This window comes from Chelonoidis abingdonii, chromosome 4, assembly GCF_003597395.2.
Source record: "Chelonoidis abingdonii isolate Lonesome George chromosome 4, CheloAbing_2.0, whole genome shotgun sequence".
Classification (NCBI taxonomy): domain Eukaryota; kingdom Metazoa; phylum Chordata; order Testudines; family Testudinidae; genus Chelonoidis; species Chelonoidis abingdonii.
In genome coordinates this window covers 127,372,293-127,390,420 of record NC_133772.1, presented here as the reverse complement: position 1 = coordinate 127,390,420, position 18,128 = coordinate 127,372,293, and the positions used below count along the sequence as shown (strand labels likewise).

At 37.0% G+C, this 18,128-nt stretch overlaps 1 protein-coding gene across 6 annotated transcripts in view; it reads right to left on the bottom strand.

Moving 5' to 3' along the window:
- VRK1 (VRK serine/threonine kinase 1) overlaps positions 1-18,128 on the bottom strand; it is a 45,925-nt gene that overhangs the window by 18,524 nt on the left and 9,273 nt on the right. For all 6 annotated transcript variants that reach the window (XM_032769488.1, XM_032769489.1, XM_032769490.1 and 3 more), the window contains 8 exons: positions 12,077-12,146; positions 11,190-11,277; positions 9,768-9,876; positions 9,530-9,622; positions 8,348-8,480; positions 6,670-6,790; positions 3,781-3,839; positions 2,018-2,196 (listed from right to left, as the gene is read on the bottom strand). In XM_032769488.1, the coding sequence (XP_032625379.1) occupies positions 2,018-2,196; positions 3,781-3,839; positions 6,670-6,790; positions 8,348-8,480; positions 9,530-9,622; positions 9,768-9,876; positions 11,190-11,277; positions 12,077-12,146 (852 nt within the window). The remainder of the gene's footprint in view (positions 1-2,017; positions 2,197-3,780; positions 3,840-6,669; positions 6,791-8,347; positions 8,481-9,529; positions 9,623-9,767; positions 9,877-11,189; positions 11,278-12,076; positions 12,147-18,128) is intronic.

Here is an 18,128-nt window from a genome sequence, read left to right as displayed (position 1 = left end):
TTTTATGTCCCTTGCTAGATGGAACTCGTTTTGAGCCTCAGCCTGTCTGATTTTATCGCTACAGGCTTGTGCTATTCTTTTGTATTCCTAAGCAATTTGTTCACGTTTCCACATTTTGTAGGACTCCTTTCTGATTTTCTGGTGATTAAAGAGCTCCTAAAGGAGCCATATTGGCTTCTTATTATTCTTATCATTCTTTTGCTTGGGATAGTTTGCTGTTGCACATTTCATCTCCTTGAGAAACTTTCAGATCTTCTCAACTATTTTATCCCTCAGATTTTCTTCCCACAGGACGGTACATACCTCTGAGTTGTTGAAGTCTGCTTTTTTGAAGTCCATTGTCCCTATTCTGCTTCTCACTCCTTTCTTTCCTTAGAGTTTTTACATATATTTCATGATCAGTTTCACCCACATTGCCTTCAACCTTCAGCTTTGCAACTAATTCCTCCTTGTTAGTGAGGATCAAGTCTAAAATGTCTGTCTCCCAGTTACTTGCCTTTGTCTATCAAGTTTTGTCCTATACAGGCAGTAACAGTAATGCTTATTTGATAACCTAGCTTAAAATTTTAGTTATATTAATGCCTCAGTATTATTCTTCATAACATATTCCACATTTTAATTTTTCCCAAAAAAATTAGGGGGCAGTTTTCATGAATGATGAAATAATGATTAAATAAATTTGCCAGAGGGCTTTCTGCATATGTATAGTACTACAGCTTTTACTAAGAACTGGTCCCACTAGCATATGTTTCTTCTGTATAAACATCCACACAGATTCCACACAAGCAGTTGCCTACTGACAATGGGAAATCAGTATTTACCTATAAAGTTAATATGCTAGGATCCTTTTCTGAAATGTGTGAATTATAAAATCTCCTCCATGTTGTAAGTATGATTGTACATTTTACTAACTGGAAAGAGCTACTTGTGCAAATGTTCTGCACAACAAGGTTCCATAAGTGAGAGAAAATTTACAGTTCGCTCTACTTAAATACAAGTACCTCTGGAGGTATTAGATTTTTGTCGGTAAACATCGATTTCATCATACACATACAAACAAAAATATTTCCATTGATAATAATCTAAATGTACAGATAAGCAAAGAAAAATGTTGCCTGAGAACTTACGAGTTTGATTTACGGATATTTACTTTATCTTCTGACATGTGATGCTGACAATTTATATTTTATTTTAAAGCTAACTTGCTGAATCTCAATATCTAGTATCATTAAATAATTGTCTGACCCTTCCTCAATTTCCCAACTGTGAAAATTTAAATTAATAAAATAAATACTTAAAAACAAGCATTGCTAAATACATCAAAATTATAGTAAAACAAAATCTGCCAAGCCTAAATAAAAAGATTAATATACCCCTAATCTAGTACTATACTAATTGTAAATACAACACCTTTCTCTTCAGTGCCTAGCACAATGGGGCCCTGGTCCATGGCTGGGTCTTCTAGGTGCTACGATAATACAAATAATAATACTGTACACAATACCTGAATTTCAGTAGCAAATTGATGGCATAAGGATGTTCATTTAAAAGTAAATAAGTATTTAGGTCTAGTTATGTAAGGTAAGAAACCTGAAATGAAACCAAAAGGTAACTAGACTTCTGATTTTACCTCACACTTTGGCCCATCTGGAATTTTTTAGACTCTTGAAAAAAATGTGTAAATTAACTGCAATGTTCATCTGTTCAAATGTCATTACAATTAAATATACATTCTCTTTCCCAAGGTGGTATTTACTGCATGTGAAAGTATACCTGCTAACACTGTGCTATATTAAAAACTTTCAGATTAATTAGTTAAATTAAAATTAGCCCACGTGTCTGCTTATGAAAGATGCTGTAAAGCTAACAAACATTTGAGACTAACTTTCCTTTTTCCTTACTTTCCTATCTGGTCTAATTATAACATCCATTTTCCATATCATTTTATTTAATTCTTTTATTTAGTTTAAAACAAGATCCATTAAAAGCTGATTTTAAAAGTAAAAAAAAAACCAACCTTTTGCACAGGCTTGGTTCGCAAATCTCCATTCTCTGAAAAACTGAAGTCCAGTATGCCATCGTCCTTTTGCCTAATAGCCTTAAGACCTTGCAAAAGTATTTCTCGGAAATGCTGATAAAGAGGTTTCTCTTCGTAGCTTAATAACTTCACTTTTTCCATGTACTTCGCTATTTCATCTGAGGGAATGGTACGTAAAATTAATTTCTATTTAAAGCAGTTGGTAATCAATAGGTTTTACCAAAAAATGTGAGAATTATGTATACACTCTTTTTGGGATTCTTTGATATGGATATTTAAACATAATTATAGCTGTTTAAGACAGCATATTTTAGAAAGAAGAAAAAAAATCATCCCAGGGCTCATTAACAAATTATCACAGCCCCACTTTTCTACATTCATTACAATGAAGGAAATATTCAGCCTTTAAAAACTATTTTTGAACATGCTTATCTCCTCTACAGTGAGCCTTTTATTCAACTGGTATATCTTCCCTGCATTTAAGATGATCTACTACAGGTGAAATAAGAGCCTGAGCCCAGAATTTTGCCAGGTAAGTTAAGGAGAAATTATTTTTCATGTATTTTATTTTAATCAAAGGCAGGGACTTCTCATCATTTCACCTTTAAAACTATAGTTGCTAAAATACTAATATGCATGAAACAATCCTGTATTGACAATTAGGATTGGGTGACCCAAGAGAATTTTTCCATTTCTAATTTCTGAAAAAAAGCATGTATAGTTAATGTCAGGACTTTGAAAATCTGCTAGCCAACTCTCATTTGGTGAGTCATGAGCTTTCTCAGACAAGTGTTTCTTTAGGATCTAAATTTATTACAAAAATTAATTTCTAACCCTTACAGTTGTGAAGATGTTTCCAAATAGAAATGAGTGTGAGCCAGTGCAATGCTATCTTCCAGTCTGCAGAGTAAACTAGTGACTACTACTGTTCACACCTTTCCTATAACGGAAAGAAAACTTACCTGTCTTGTAAATTTAATTACTACTATTCAAAACATTGGTCAGTTTCACTTTACTGCTGTTTGGGAAGGCAGAAGCAGAGGTAGGTACTGGCTCTAGTCACTGGGGAGAACATCAAGGGTATGTCTACACGGCAGCTAGGAGGTATGAGAGTAGACAGACTCGCATTAGCATGCTAAAAATAGCAGTGAACACCACCACCTAGGTGCAACCTAGCCAAGCACTGTGGCCTGGCCCAAGCCGCTGTGGATGCGGCAACATTCACACTGCTACTTTTAGCATGCTAGCTCAAGCTAAGCTAGCATGAGTCTGTCCATCCACGCTGGGAATCACACCTCCTAGCTGCAAGTGCAGATATAGTCAAAGATGTGTTAGGAGGAACAGAATATTAGAGACAACTCTCCCAGATGGACTACATGCTGACAACAATCTGACACCCACTCAATCTTTCCAAGCAGCTGAATTGTCATCTGTCTGTGTTTGTATTCAACTCAATACAGAAGAAATTACTACACATACCCAAATATTAAAGTAGTTACTGCCACAAGAAAATGAGAATTTCAGATATGCTGTGAGTGCATTCCTGGCCTAACTGAGTAATCTACCTAAACCCTATTAAAGTTAGCTGTTGTATGGTAGAGGTGGCCAGTCGGGTTTCTTTGAAGAATCAATCATTAATGCTTTATTTCAATGTGCTTTATATTTTTTGAGAGACTAAGGATTAAATGTTTGTCTATTAGAATAAAACCCCAAGTACTAATATTTTAAAAAGCTCTTCCCACCTGGTTTTTCTGTCTCAGGAAAGCACTTGTTCATCAAATCTGTAATATTCTCACTATATCTGAGAAATAAAAGGGGAAGAATCCATACTTTAGATTGTGGATAAATTATATTTAATAACAATTGTGAAAGAGTTTGTTCATTCACAGGTGATCTGTATTTCTTTTAAAACATACCGTATTAAAGCATTAAAAAGAATTTTTTAAAAATATTGACATGTAAATAAAAATAATTTAATATTGTATAATCCTTTTCTTACAGTCCTTTTGTTTTGATTCTGTTACCTTTTACACTGTCTAATGATCACAGCAAGAAACTGGAAAATCGGAAGCCTCAGTTTTGTTTCTATCAAGGTAACTGGCTCCTTACATGACAATATCTGTGCTAGAGTCTTCCTTTCTATGAAAGGAGAATACTTATCCACATTTGTAAAATGCTTTGAGATCTTCGGATAAAAAGTGCAATGCAGGCACTTTAAATTCTGCAGGATCCTTGTGATCACATGCTCTTCACTTCACCTAGACAAGAAAATTCCCTCTGTAGGGCCAGTTGAATCCCTTCTTAAGGAAACAGAGTTGCAGCACTGTGCTGTTCCCGAGCAACTGACTCGATAAGCTAAGGAACAAGGCTGAAATCCAGGTGTGAGAAAAAGAGAATAAGAAATATAAGAATGCAGACCCTACATAAAATTGAACATCTTATATTTAAAGTGAGTTTCATCTTGAGATGCTTTAAAGTAACTTCCCTGTGTCAAGACGAAACTTTCAAAAAGGCAAACTGCATGACCTATAGGCCAGTTCCAAGTATTACTATAAATTGTCTTGTTTGTGAAAACGGTGGCAATATTGGTCACAAGATTTTATTTATTTTTAATTTAGTTACTAAGCTGTTGGGTTTTTTTTAAAATCAGCTACTTTTATAGCATGTTTCATAATACATTTTTCATCAACTGATGACATGTCACAAAGACCTTTTGTCTAGATAAGACCATGCCAACTTCCTCAAGTGGTTTAATGTCCACCATTCTTTATATATATATATATTTATTTATTTTGGGGGTGGGGGAGGTAACAGACTTTCAGTCCCTGCAGTACGTAAAATCCCAGATTTTAAAAATTAAATTACTAGTTTAAAAAAGGGCTTTCCCAGAACTGACACAAGCTAATGACCCAATTCAAACCTGACTGGACCACACTGCTGCATGGCTCCAAGGTAGGTCTTACATCTGATTTGTCCATGCACCTCGGGGGGAGATGATGCAAGGATGAGTCAGCAAAGTTTGGAAACTATAATAATCAACAGGAAGTCCAAGAAACCATCAGGATTAGCCACCACACAAGAACAGAATTCTAAGAAGGAAACAATTAGCTCTGAGCTATGTGTCAGTTATTAGATATTTTCATTTCAGGACTGAATTTTTAACCAGCTCTAAGTCCCAGATTTGATCAACATTGGTTATAACTCCCAACTAAAGAATTCAGACCAGCACCTTCCTATAATTCTCTTTAACATTTATAAGGATTATTTCTAGAATTAATTTGATGATTTAACTCATTTTATGACATAACTCCAATCCAATGCAAAGACTAATTCACTGATTTGGTATTGATTTGGTAGTTGTACTGCTTTATTCTTACTTTAGTTTAATAATAATAGTGAAGCAGCTTTGGTTATTTTTATTTTGTTTTGGTTGAATTAATAAAATTTAACAAAAAAGGTACAGATGCACTTCTTTAAATAAACATAAGCTCAGAATGGTGGAGAGATAGCTCAGTGGTTTGAACATTAGCCTGCTAAACCCAGAGTTGTGAGTTCAATCCTTGAGGGGGCCACTTAAAGATCTGGGGCAAAATCAGTACTTGGTCCTGCTTAGTGAAGGTAAGGGGCTAGACTCAATGACCTTTCAGGGTCCCTTCCAGTTCTATGAGATAGGTATATCTCAAATTATTTAGAACCTTTGTGGTCATGGGTGAATATATTGGCCAGTCAAGGTAAAAGACTTTGGCTCTCTCACCAACCACTCCAAACTACATACAGATAGAAAACTGTGGCTCAGATGATGTTCCACTTTAAACCCTCACGTCAATTCCTTCTTGCATCCATGCAAGGCCAATTTCTGCTCTAGCCACTGCTACTCAGAACTATTACTACTCCCCTTCACTCCTCCTTGCCCTGGTGCCTTTTATCAGATCAGCAACTAGAAGAGGAGAGAAGCTGCTGTTCTGAGAAACATTGAGGCAGCAGTGTTAACAGGAGGGACAAGAAGCTGCTCTAGGCAATGATTGCCAGGTAGTGGTGGCAAAAGCAGTACTGCAGGCACCTGACAGCACTTACTCTCTGCTAAGATGGCAAACAGTGGGCAGAGGAAATGAGGGAGGATGATCCATTGTTTAGGGCAGTAGTCAGGAACTCAGGAGATCCAAGTTCAGTTCCTTAATCTGCCAAAGACTTCCAGTGTGACTTTGTGTAGGCTATTTAGTTTCTGTGCCTCAGTTCCTCATCTGTAAAATGGGGGTGGTAGTGCTTTGTCTACCTCACAAGGGTGCTGTAACGGGCTAATATAAAAAGATACTTAACAGAGGGACATGGTGTTGACAAGTACAAAAGTTATGGGGGCATAATTAGAGAAGGTTTAATTATTATTTTGAAGGTGGGATAGGAATAAAAGGAAGGAAATGTAATCAAGGGGGAGGTTGAAGGGGAATATAACCTACTGTTTTGGGCTTCATTATAACTCTGGAATCTCCATTCCAGCCTGCAAGAGTAGACAGAATATCACCCAGCTCTTCACAGAAGAGGAAGCATTGTTTATGAATACATAGTATTGTTACACTGAAATATTTTTATTCCTAGACCGAGTTTAAAATGAGAAAATATAACAAGTTCCTTACCTAATTTTTGAATCTCTGACATAGTTGGGGTCTTTTAAATTATCCTCCCATGGCAGATGGCCACTGAGCCAATGAATCATACAGTAACCTAGAATTTCCAAGTCACCCCGTCTTGATGGAGCTACAAATATACATACAAATACATACACACATTTAAAGTTAGTTTGTAAACATAGTAAGACAACTGGAAGCCAAAGTTAACAGTAATTAACAACTACAGTATGCTTTGAGTTTATTTCACAGGGAAGCAGGAAGGAAAGGAAACAAGAAGTATTGCTCAAATGGCTGGAAGACTGATAAAGGAATTTGAAATTAATCTCTTTCTTCCGCTCACGAATGACATGCTGCAGTTATCCCAATTTCTGAAGCATTTTAAGTCCTCACATTGTGACAAAATAGAGTGAACTGAGTTATGTTCAAAACATTTTTACTTCCCCATTCCCCAAAAACAGAGAATAGAGTTGAAACGTGAGTTCTTCAAATTATTATTCCACAAATGGAAATCTTTCAGATTTCCTGAATACTGAAATGTTGCTTGCAGAAGATTCTGAAATCTTGTATGTTGACAAGACAAAGGATAGAACATATTTGCTTTCACATGTTCCACAAGATACTGATTAAAATTTTATTACATGTATCAACAGGAAAATCCCCTTTAAGGTCTGTTAGTCAATTTTTAGCCCAGGTGAGAGTTTACATCCAAGCAGATTTTAATTTTTAAATTAAAACTTGTGCAAGACATGAAAAACTGTCCTAAACATTCAAATATAACACTTCTCCTGCATTTCTATTGCAAAACCATGCTCTGAAGCGACCCTACCCTCTGTTTGCCAGAAACTGGGAATGGGCAACAGAGAATGGATTACTTGATGATTACCTGTTCTGTTCGTACCCTATGAAGCACCTATCATTGGTCACTGTCAGAAGACAGGATACCAGGCTAGATGGACCATTGGTCTGACCCATTATGGCCATTCTTATGTTCTTCATCCACTAATTCTATAATTTTATCAAAACAAGCAACAAACTTGGTCTGGCAAGATTTGCTCTTTATAAAGTCATGTTACTATAATGTTTAATATTTTTCACTTTTTGCTTTATTATTTTCAATGGACACAGATCAGATTTAAAGGATGGTAGTTTACATCAAACAGAATTTAAGGCTCAGCCTTGGCCAGATATGGGAGAAGTATGCTTCAAATTGAATTTAGGGACCATTAACTCCCTCAAATAGCTGTGTATTTTTCCCCTCACCAGAATCACCCCAGAATCATTATCACACACCTGTCCACTTACATAGTTAATACCAATTCAATAAATATGTCTCATACTAACAGATACACATGATCAATCTTAAGAGATTAGGTGGGTTTCTTATATAAAAGGAGATATAATCATGTCTATATGAAAAGGAATACAAATGATTTCCAACACTACAGCCAAGTAACAACTGACAAAATTAGTAAATGCTCTAATTCTGTTGCCCAGCAAATTTCAGAAAAAAACATAGCTGAACTTCTGCTATACAGCTGGAACGTTTAGTTTTTTAAACACAGTGTTAGGACTTCACAGTAAATAGCAATCTATTTTTAAAATGTCCTCTCTAAAATGTTTGTGATTAAAATAAAAACAAACAGTCTTGTATGGAACAAAGTGAATTAAAGCTTTGACTACTTACCCACACCTTTATGTGCATCAATACTAGTATATTCAATTGTACCATCATGACATCTTTTGGGGTCTTCTTTATATTTTTTGTGCACTCCTTCTGGACAGTATCGATAAGCAAGGCCATAATCAACCAAGTACACCTATTAAATCCCACATACCATGCAGAGATCAAAGGACTGTTCATACAGAAGAATTCATATAAAAATAAATACAAGTGACTTTCAGAACTTCTTTAGAACAAAAACTCCAAAAGGTCAGCTCTTTGGATTAAAAAGCTCATTTATTCATTCTTAAACATGAGACATATATATAAAATTTTGAAAACTGCAACAAGTTTTCAGTCATTTCATGCACTATGTGAAAAATGACAACCAGTTTTAGAAATCATTTACTGCTGATCTAGTGGCAGTGCAAAGTAAAAGGTTCAGTTCTTATCTAGGAGCAGGCGGATTACAATGATCTATTGGACAACAGTAGAAGAGGTTCACTGTATTGATATCAGAGATTAGAATACACTTATGCTGTATTTCTTGAGTATTCATATAAAGCTATTGTTATTGTCCTATTACAACAAAAGGAGTACTGCAAAAAAATAGATGCCAGGTAGTACTCTTCATTATCCTCTGACTACTTCTAAATATACTGGCAATAGTTAATCTACTTTGTGAGGTAAACTATTTGGACAGGGAAACCTGCAGAATTATGGAAATTAAATGCACATTTTCCAAACATTAAAGGGTTTAAAAATTAGAAAACTAAATATATTTCTGTAAATCAATTGATTTGACTAATCAACATGTTAAGAGAACAAATTTTCCAAGTAACAGAACACTTGTATTTGATGGATCCTTGAACAAATGAAATAAAGTGACAAAGCAGACAGGCAAATATAATTTACTGGTGTACTACATAATTTTAAGCTTCCACCCCCAAATAGCTATTTGAAATTCATTTTGTATCACGAGCACTCCTCCTGATTATTATTTAGGGAAGAATAGCCAACTTGATAAACTGCCAGCAAACTGCATCAAAAATGTAGAATATTAAATATAAATGTCAAGCAGAAATATCACCGTATACATTCATAAAAATAAGACTTCTGCTAACATTCACAGGTTCAAAGCACCTAAGTTTGTTGTCAAACAACAGGATTAAAACAGGAGAAATGAAGCACAGATATCAGAAATACCTGATTAAGATTCTTGTAGCTCAGGAGAAGGTTTGAGGCCTTGATGTCTCCATGCACATATTCATGCTCATGGATATATTCCAGAATATCAAGCTAACAAAACACAATATACAGGAGTATCAGCGTAGTACCCAACTCCAGCCAGCAGAGGACCACTATTCAGCACAAACTACCTTTAGCAACAGTCTACATTAGGAAAATGGATTTTAAAAATGTTTCAGGAATTACTATTACTTACTATTCTCAAGCTTAATTTTAACACAGTTGTGTGTGCAAACTGCTTTGCATTTTCTTCAAAAATTTTCTGAAGATCTCTCCCAAATCGGTCCATTACCATAAATCTATAGCTGAAATTCAAATCAGGGGAAAAAGTTACTAAATTAAAATGTGTACAGTATTTTACCCATGTATTTTACCCCATTGCACTAATTACTGAATTCAAGCATGTTTATTTTTAGCATAAAAATCAGCTATGCAGGCAAACAAATATTTATGAACACTAGAATTTTTGTACCGTACTTCAACCCTAATATTTGTTTTGTTTGCTTTATAAACAAGAGGTCCTCCATCAAAAGTATGATACTGAGATCTAGCTCGTTATGCAGTATAACAAGCGCCCATCTCGGAAAGTACTATAAATGTTTCATTCACAACAGGAAAGAGCAACTATTAATTGCCTGTTAAGACCAATATGTTTTTTTCCCCCCAAAAGTCTTTTATATTGTACTTAAGTGTTTACTTTCACAAGCTGGCTGCTTTAAAAGTAATACTACTAAGATTTAAATGAGCGTTCTACTTATTGAAATGAAGCTCCCCTATCAAATATGTTTTGATATTCATCTCTAATGTCACCATAGTTTGACTTTATAATAAAAACTCATTCCATAAAAGCCCTGCACATGAAACATTATGTATCTGAAAAGCTCATTTGGATTGAGACAGTTACATTTTGTCATACTGCATTTCTTTTGCATCCCAATACCACCTGAATTCAAGCTCTTTACATTAGATTACTGGATGATTTAATGCCCTATTCAGACACTTGAGGCCATATGTATTAATTGCACTAAGAATTGACCTAGCCAGAGAAAGTTAGCACTACTGTGCAAGGTCTACAAAATCCCTAATTCTACAAGTTTCACACTTAGCATGGATCTCGCTTCTTCCACCACCTTTCCCTCCTGATGTCATATAGCCTGCTGGAGTAACCACCAAAGAGTTAGCCATCCCCAACCCAACTGATTCTGTGCTATTAGAGACTAGCCATAAATGCATGTAAAGTCAGTATCTCTCTGAGCTAATGGATTCCTCAATCTCACATGAAACAGTATAAAAACCTAGCCTTGAACTTTTGAAATAAAATAAGGATTGGACTGTCTATACCAGCTCTCAGATTAAATAAAAAGACTCTCTCTCCCAATAGTAAACAAGCTGAAGATAAGAAGGCAAAGTGTAGTAAAACAGTGCATTTCCTTCTTTATACATGTGAATTAAGACTAATTCTGTACACATGTTCAGGATAATTAAAAGAAAAATTCCAGAATTTAGCTTATAATGGTCAAGGACTTATAAATTAAGAGCTGGACTCTGAGATGGACATAAAAGAAGTTGTTGTGGGTGGGAAAATATGAATATGTCCTAAACACAAGACTTATTTTACCTGTTTCCATTTTTTTGATGCAAGCCAGAGCCCCAGTACTTCGGTACACCTAGGTACTTCAGTTTATGGGAACTAGTCCATTTCTGAACTAAAAATATAAATAAAAACAAGGTTACGAACTTGTACTGCAGGAGTCTTGTGGAAAAGATTACTTATAAATCATTTAAAATTTATGCATGTAAGATCTGATCATTATCTGATAGTGAGAAGCCATGAACCAAGTATACCAGATAACAAGTAGGATCTTCTATCTGTTTCTAAATCTGGTAATGAAACATATCCTAACACGAACAGGTATTTGATAAAGGAGATCCAACTGTAATGTAAACTGAAACTAATACAACTAATACAGCTGATGGAAAACTACATACCAAAAACGTAACTGCAAGACTACATTTTAACACAGCAGATTCCATTTTTTCCAAATAGTGCCTCAACTATTTTTAAGTTCTCAAATTACTATTTTTCTTCTAATCTCATTAAAATCTTGTTTGGCTTTAAACACTAAGAAAATCTATTTGTTCCGATGATATTACAGGCTGAGCCCTCAAAGGTTTATGACCTTAGGGGTGAGAAAGAGGCCAAGAGCAATGGTTCTACTTCAGTAACTCTTATTTATAAACAATTATCTTCAGTAATTATCCATTTAGAAAAAAAATTGTCATTGTAAAAAGAAACATCCATTTATGATTAAGGAATACAATTAAGAAATGTAAATGAACATAAGAAGGTCATTTTTAAAAAATGAATAAACAGGCTCTCTTGATGAGCCAACCAATACATTTAACATTAAAGGCTACCACTTCACCTTTATTTTATTAAAAATGCAACAAATTATTATTTATAGGGAAACATGGTCTTTTAGTTCATTCTGATAGACTGCTTACTTTGCTCTGGTTTAGCAGCTCGCATGTAGAACTTTAATTCAGTAAAAAGAGGTCCATTCTGGCTGGGTTCCTTTGAAACAGTAATTTAAAATTAGTCAGCTTTAGCTGCTGTTTTTTTAGCTATTATCAACTACAGCTCTTTAAATTCATATAAGCTGATATACACCCACATACAAGCATATCACTCTTTACTACCCAGCTCTGCATAGTTTGATACTTCAATAAGAATTCATTCCCTGTGTACTAAAATGGCTTTAACAACAGAGATTGTTCAGAAAGTATTAAGAGTATCAGGAAAGTATCCTTCCACCACAGCCAATACTGATTAAATAACAAGTTAACAGAAAATAGGATGAATTGTTTACAGTAGTGCTTAGTGGGCCTTATTAAATACACTTTTGTCAACATCTTTAGGTTCTCTGAATTAAGGGTATTGTAATTGGGGTTCATCATGCAACAAATTGTCCTCTTAATAAAAATCTCAACTTTTGAAATGGTTGGACTGAAAAGTATATAACATTGATCTCTAAATATTCTTGCTAAAAGTATATCCCACTTAGAAGTCTTGGAGCCATGACTGATTACAATTGTATGTCCTTACAAGATAATGCCTCTTAGTATTAGCTCTTCCTATTGAATAAGACATTTAAGGTATGTCCACCCTGCCACCAGGAGGTGTAACAGTAGCACATGTAAGCCCCAAGCTAGCTTGAGTAAGCACCCAAGCTAGCTCACAAAAACAGCAGTGTAGGGGTGGCAGCACAGGCAGCGGCACAAGCTAGCCACCCAACTACAGTTCCGGCCCAGGATCCTGGGAATATACTCGGGTGGCTAGCCCATGCTGCTGCAACTACACTACAATTGTTAACATGCTAGCTCGAACACATGTAGCTCAGGTATGCCTACATGCAATGTGTTTTACCTTTAGATTATGATACACACACTCAACCCTAACTCCATTTCAATGTAGATTTTTTCCTTTGTTCGTAATTATTACACATTTCATACATGAAAACTAAGCAAGAAACCCAAAGAGAATGTTACCGTTATGATATTATCAATGGCTTGAACATATGAGATAGGAATCTTAAATCATTTTTATAATTGTAACTTTTAAGGGCAGATTCAATGGTACACCGGAAAAGGGCAAATAACCAGAGTGCACTGGCCAGTTAACCTGGGTTTATAGCTGCTTTGCATCACCAAAGTAGCGCAAAGCAGATAACAGAATCATAGACATGTAGGGAGGGATACTTCAGTGGTTTGAGCATTGTCCTCTAAAACCCAGGGTTGTGAGTTCAATCCTTGAGGGGACCATTTAGGGACGGGGATGGGACTGTGAGGGACAGTACTTGGTCCTGCTAGTGAAGACAGGGGACTGGACTTGATGACCTTTCAAGGTCCCTTCCAGTTCTATAAGATAGGTATATCTCCATATATTCAGGGCTAGCAAGGACTTCAAGAAGTCATCCAGTCTAGCCCCCTGCACTGAGACAGGACCAAGTAGACCTAGACCATCCCTGAGAAGTATCTGTTCAACCTGTTCTTAAAACTGAACTTCAGCTTGTTGAATTCAGATCTCCAATTTGTCAATGTCATTTTAAATGCTAATCCTGTCCTCCAAAGTGCTTGCAGTCCCTGCCACTTTGGTGTCATCCATAGATTTTTAAGCACACTCTCCACTCCATTATCCAAGTCATTAATGAAAATACTGAATAGTACTCAACCCAGGATGGGCACTTATGGGTCCCCACTAGATATGCCTTTAGATGCTTACAAACTGATTAATAATTTAGTCCAGTATCTATTTGGGTACTGAAGTTAAGCTGATTGGTCTACAATTTCTGAGGTCCTCTGTTTCCCCTTTTTAAAGATAGATACTATATTTGCCCTTCTCCAGTCCTCCAGGACCTCACCCATTCTCCATGAGTGCTTCAAGATAATTGCTAACAATTTTGAGATTGCTTCTGCTAGCTCCTTAAGTACCCTATGATGAATTTCATCAGACCCTTAATTTGCAACTATTTATTGATTTAGAGCACTATTAAGAAGATCATCATGTGAAGAATGGGACAAGAGTAGTCCAGTTCCCAAGTCCTAATACTCTGCACTTTCAAGGTTTCTCAAAGGATCCTTAACTCTGTTCCCTCAGGAGTACTGTCCTGGTTTACAGCAGAGCCAAGGCAGCAGTGCTATGGGTAGCCTTTCAAGTACTGATACCCAGGCTAGCAGGCGGAACCTTTAAAGGGCAAGGACAGTTGGGCCAAGCAATCTACCACTGAGAACTCTGGCACTCATCCAGTATTCTTTATATCACACTCATTATAACCAACAGAATTGTGACATGCAAATTTGCTGCAGAAAAAATATGGTGATTGGTTGATTTATCTAGGATATCGCAACAGCCTCGCTCACCTGAGCTGCTGACCTGACTACATATTTGCCTATACAATCATGACAATACAAAAATAAAGCTTAATTATAACAATTTCTTCAAATATAGCCTATGTACAAGATTTAAATTAACTGCAACTATATAGAAAGCTTGAACAGTCTTATTACGTTACTAAGATCATTTGGAACAAAAAAGGCTGACTGATGCTAAATTCTTTAAAAGCACACATTTTAAAATTCATTTTAACCCAAACTAACAGATTTACCTATAAATTCTCAGAAAATATATTCTGTACACAGAGTAAGTGCCATGAATTTGCTAAGCATACACTGCTTTTTTTCCAAAACAGGAGTTGATTCATGCTTTAAGTGTAAAACTGAATTCAGCCTTAATTATGGAGCTGCAACTAATGCCTCCATAATAAAGTTAATTCCAAACAGTGGTTTCCAACCTTTTTACACACAAGATCACTTTTTTAATTTCAGTACAACCCAGAATCTATGCCGACCCTTCCCCAAGGCCCCGCCCCGCTCACTCCATCTGTCACTTGCTCTTCCCCACCCTCACTCACTTTCATCAGGCTGGGGCAAGGATTTGGGGGAGGAGATGCGGGCTGTGACAGAGGGGTTCTGGGTGTGGGAGGGGGCTCCGGGCTGAGCCTGGGCCAGGGGTGCAGGAGGGGATGAGAGGTGCAAACTCTGGGAGGGAATTTGGGTGCAGGAAAGAGCTCCGGGCTGGGGCAGTGTGTTGGGGTACAGGAGTAGGTGTGGGCTCTGGGAGGGAGTTTGGGTGCAGGAGGGGGCTCTGGGCAGGGGCAGTATGTTAGGTTGCAGGAGGGGTTATGGGGGCTGGCTCCAGGAAGGGCTTCAGAGCTGGGGCACAGGAAAGGGTTCAGGGTGCAGAAGGAGGTACGGGGGGCTGGCTCTAGGAAGGGGCTCAGGGCTGGGGTGTGGGAAGGGTTCAGGGTGCAAAAGGGAGTATAGAAGGCTGGCTCTGGGAGGGGGTTCAAGGCTGGGGCTAGGGCTTGGGGTGTAGGAGAGGATATGGAGTACTGGCTCCGGAAGGTGGCTCAGGGCTGGAGTGCAGGCTCCTACCAGGTGGCACTTACATCAGGCAGTGCAGTGAGGCTAAGGCAGGCTCCCTGCCGCCCGGCCCCACATCGCTCCCAGAGCTGGCCAGCACGCCCCTATGGCCCTGGGAAGGGGTGGGGACGCGGTTCCCCATGCTGCTTCTGCCTGCAAGTACTGCCCCCGCAGCTCCCATTGGCCACAGTTCCCCATTCATGATGCTGTATGATGACTATGTATTATGATATTATAACAATGTTCAATACCACAGTGATTGGCACCTTATGAAATACTTAGATTTCAAACATGATGTACTCTAGAAGTTCATGCCCAAGCTTTTAGAAATTGAAACTAAAATTTGACTAGAGAAAATACCATTCTCTGCCACTACATTGTATATGTCAAAACTCAAGACATATCTGCCTCTCTTTTCTTTAACAGTATTTTAAGAATTAAATTGTCCCATCTAGAAAAGATAAGCAATGTCATTAAATAAACTTTGCACCCACATTTGCCCAGAGACATCTGAAAATTCATACTTTAAGAAGCATTTCTTCATTAGGAAAAAACTGTGAAAAGCTTTACAATTATTCATTTTATACCGATTAGATACCAAAACCATAAGAACTCTATACCAAAAGACTAAGCCAATTTCTATCCTGCTTTAATAGTCTAACCATTTGAAGAACATTGCTGGGTGAGCAAACATTCTATGTAACTACTGAACATTAATAATCCTTCAGCTATTAACCTCTTTATCTCTGCTGTCAGTTAACTTGGCTCTCAGGGTATCAAAAACAGACCCTTATTAGAAGTTGCATCCCAGTTGAGAGGGGAAGCAACACGTCATGGGTCATTCACGTAGGTATGACAAATATCTGTTGAAGAGGAAATCAAAATGCATGGACTGGGAGAGCAGAAAGAAGAGCACTAACTGCTTAACAAGTAGAGAACAAAACAGTAGAACAAAAAAAAATGGGGTGCAGAGCACTTCATACTGGTGCAAAGACATCCTGAATACATAGACAGGAATAAAAGGAGATGAATTAACTTTCAGGGAGCTTAGCAACAGAGGTACTACAAAACGCAATAAAAAGGCAATTCCATTATTACAGAACAACAAAAATCTGTTACAATACCTTCTATTTCTTATCAGACAAAATGCCACTTCACAGCAAATGATCGTTTCCAACAACAGGCTCACCACCAATTGTCAAAAAATAAGTATATTTTATAGTTCATATGATGTGACACTGTCAGTTTCCAAAGTGATGCACTGAGCACCGCAGACTGTTTTATCCTAAATTAATTCGATCTTTAAACTGGAATAAAAATCTACTATAACATTTATATTTTTCACAGAGGGCCAACTATTAGTAGAGTAGATTTCACTGCTGCTGAACAAATGAGCAGATAGAGGAAAAAGCATGATATAAACCCTCATGCTTCAGACCTAGACTGGGGAACAAAAGTCCATACTAACAAGTTATTGCACAATTTTCCAATAAAAGGTCATGCACATTTCTCTGAAGCATCTGGTCCTGACCATTGCCAGGGACAAGATATTTGACCAAATGGGCCACTGGTCTGATCTAGTATGCCCATTACTATGTTCCCAATTTCTCAAGTGGTTCCTGGAGCTACTTTTCAAAGTCAGAACCCAAATTAGGGGCCACATTCAAAGTAATCAAATGTAACCTACATATCAACAAGGTTGGGAAAAGAAAATGTTAAACTGGAAAAAAGTTAAAATGCAATACATATTATTACAAAGTTTGGCCAATAGTGGCATGAATGTATCATCATTAACTAATATATAGCCTATTTTCTCTAGTACAAGCAATTACAACAAACGTATTTAAATGTTCACTTCTTTTACCTTCCCACCAGGTAAAAAACTAAGTGGTAACAACTTTCTGATTCAACAAAGCTTAGAGTACACTTAAACTTCAATATTTAAACTTAGGTGTTTTGTTGTCATATGGTCATACTAGGCTCAGTTCTCCGATGTCTGAGTTCCATCTTGGCACAGGGTAGGGACCCATAAGGGAGTCAGTTAAAGTTAGCATCAGTTTTGCCCTAACATTAATCAGCGCAGTCATGTGGCCACTCTAATTTACATCCACCATAAAATTCCTAGTGGAGAATTGGTGTAGCAAAGCTGTGCTCTTCTATTTCCCTGCCCTTCACCCAGTTTACTCCTGCCACCAGGAGAAGGAAGAGGCTAACTGGCACAGGAACTGCCTATATCAGTCTTACACCAGAAGGAAGTTCTTCAATAGCCATTTACAGACATTTAATCCAGTTTGTGCTGCCTGAGTGGTGTAAAGTAAAGAATTATACTGCATTATCTGGGTCACTGCATCAACTTTGTGCTGGTAACTCTCAGATCTGCATTTCAAATTCTGATCTGCTGTCTTTCATCTAGACTCATGTCTCAACGTCTCTTGATGTCTTTCCATTAACTTAAATTTAACATGGCCAAAACTAAATTTCTGATCTTCCCTCTTCAATACTCATTTCTCCCTCCTTTCTGTCACTTTTAATAACACCATCGTTCTGAGTGTCATTCAGAACCATAACCTCCAGG